We start from the raw sequence: 486 nt of genomic DNA, 5'->3' as shown, positions 1-486 counted from the left end.
CAAGAAAGTATTCTGATAAAAAGCGTACCATTTCATTGATTATAAAAAGTTATCAAATAAATACTGACCAAAAACATGTCCTGGTTATTAAAATCATAAATACCAAGATCTAAAATTTTCCAAAATAGTTTTAGCGTCTCTCGGATCTTGCAACAAATTCTATGGCAACTTTCTCTGAATCAATGTTGTCGATGCGTTCTTTGTGCAGATTAGCAAACTGGTGCTTAGGCTGTTTGATGTCATATTAGACATCAACCATGAATTGATACGACGACGCACTGTACTATAAGTAGAGGTGTTGTGTCAACTTTTAAATTTCGGTCATGATTTCATGTGTCATCACACTTCCCAGCACCAAAGGAAGACTTCTGAATTTATGCATGCAGATCAAAGAAAAGCGTAAAGAAGCTTACGGAAACTAGCCTTTCACTTATGAAACTTCACTGTTTAATCTTCAGTAGCTTCAACAATTATAGTGGTCAAACA

The 486-nt window shown here is 34.8% G+C and overlaps 1 protein-coding gene across 1 annotated transcript in view; it reads left to right on the top strand.

The window, feature by feature from the left end:
- The window catches only part of LOC119592953, a 12973-nt gene that overhangs the window by 6972 nt on the left and 5515 nt on the right, over window positions 1-486 (top strand). The window contains exon 6 of the mRNA XM_037941845.1: window positions 209-280. Within this exon, the coding sequence (XP_037797773.1) occupies window positions 209-280 (72 nt within the window). The remainder of the gene's footprint in view (window positions 1-208; window positions 281-486) is intronic.

The sequence above is a fragment of the Penaeus monodon genome, chromosome 31, assembly GCF_015228065.2.
Source record: "Penaeus monodon isolate SGIC_2016 chromosome 31, NSTDA_Pmon_1, whole genome shotgun sequence".
NCBI classification, from domain to species: Eukaryota; Metazoa; Arthropoda; class Malacostraca; order Decapoda; family Penaeidae; genus Penaeus; species Penaeus monodon.
The sequence above is the reverse complement of the archived record's forward strand: the minus strand, read 5'-3'. Positions and strand labels throughout refer to the sequence as shown.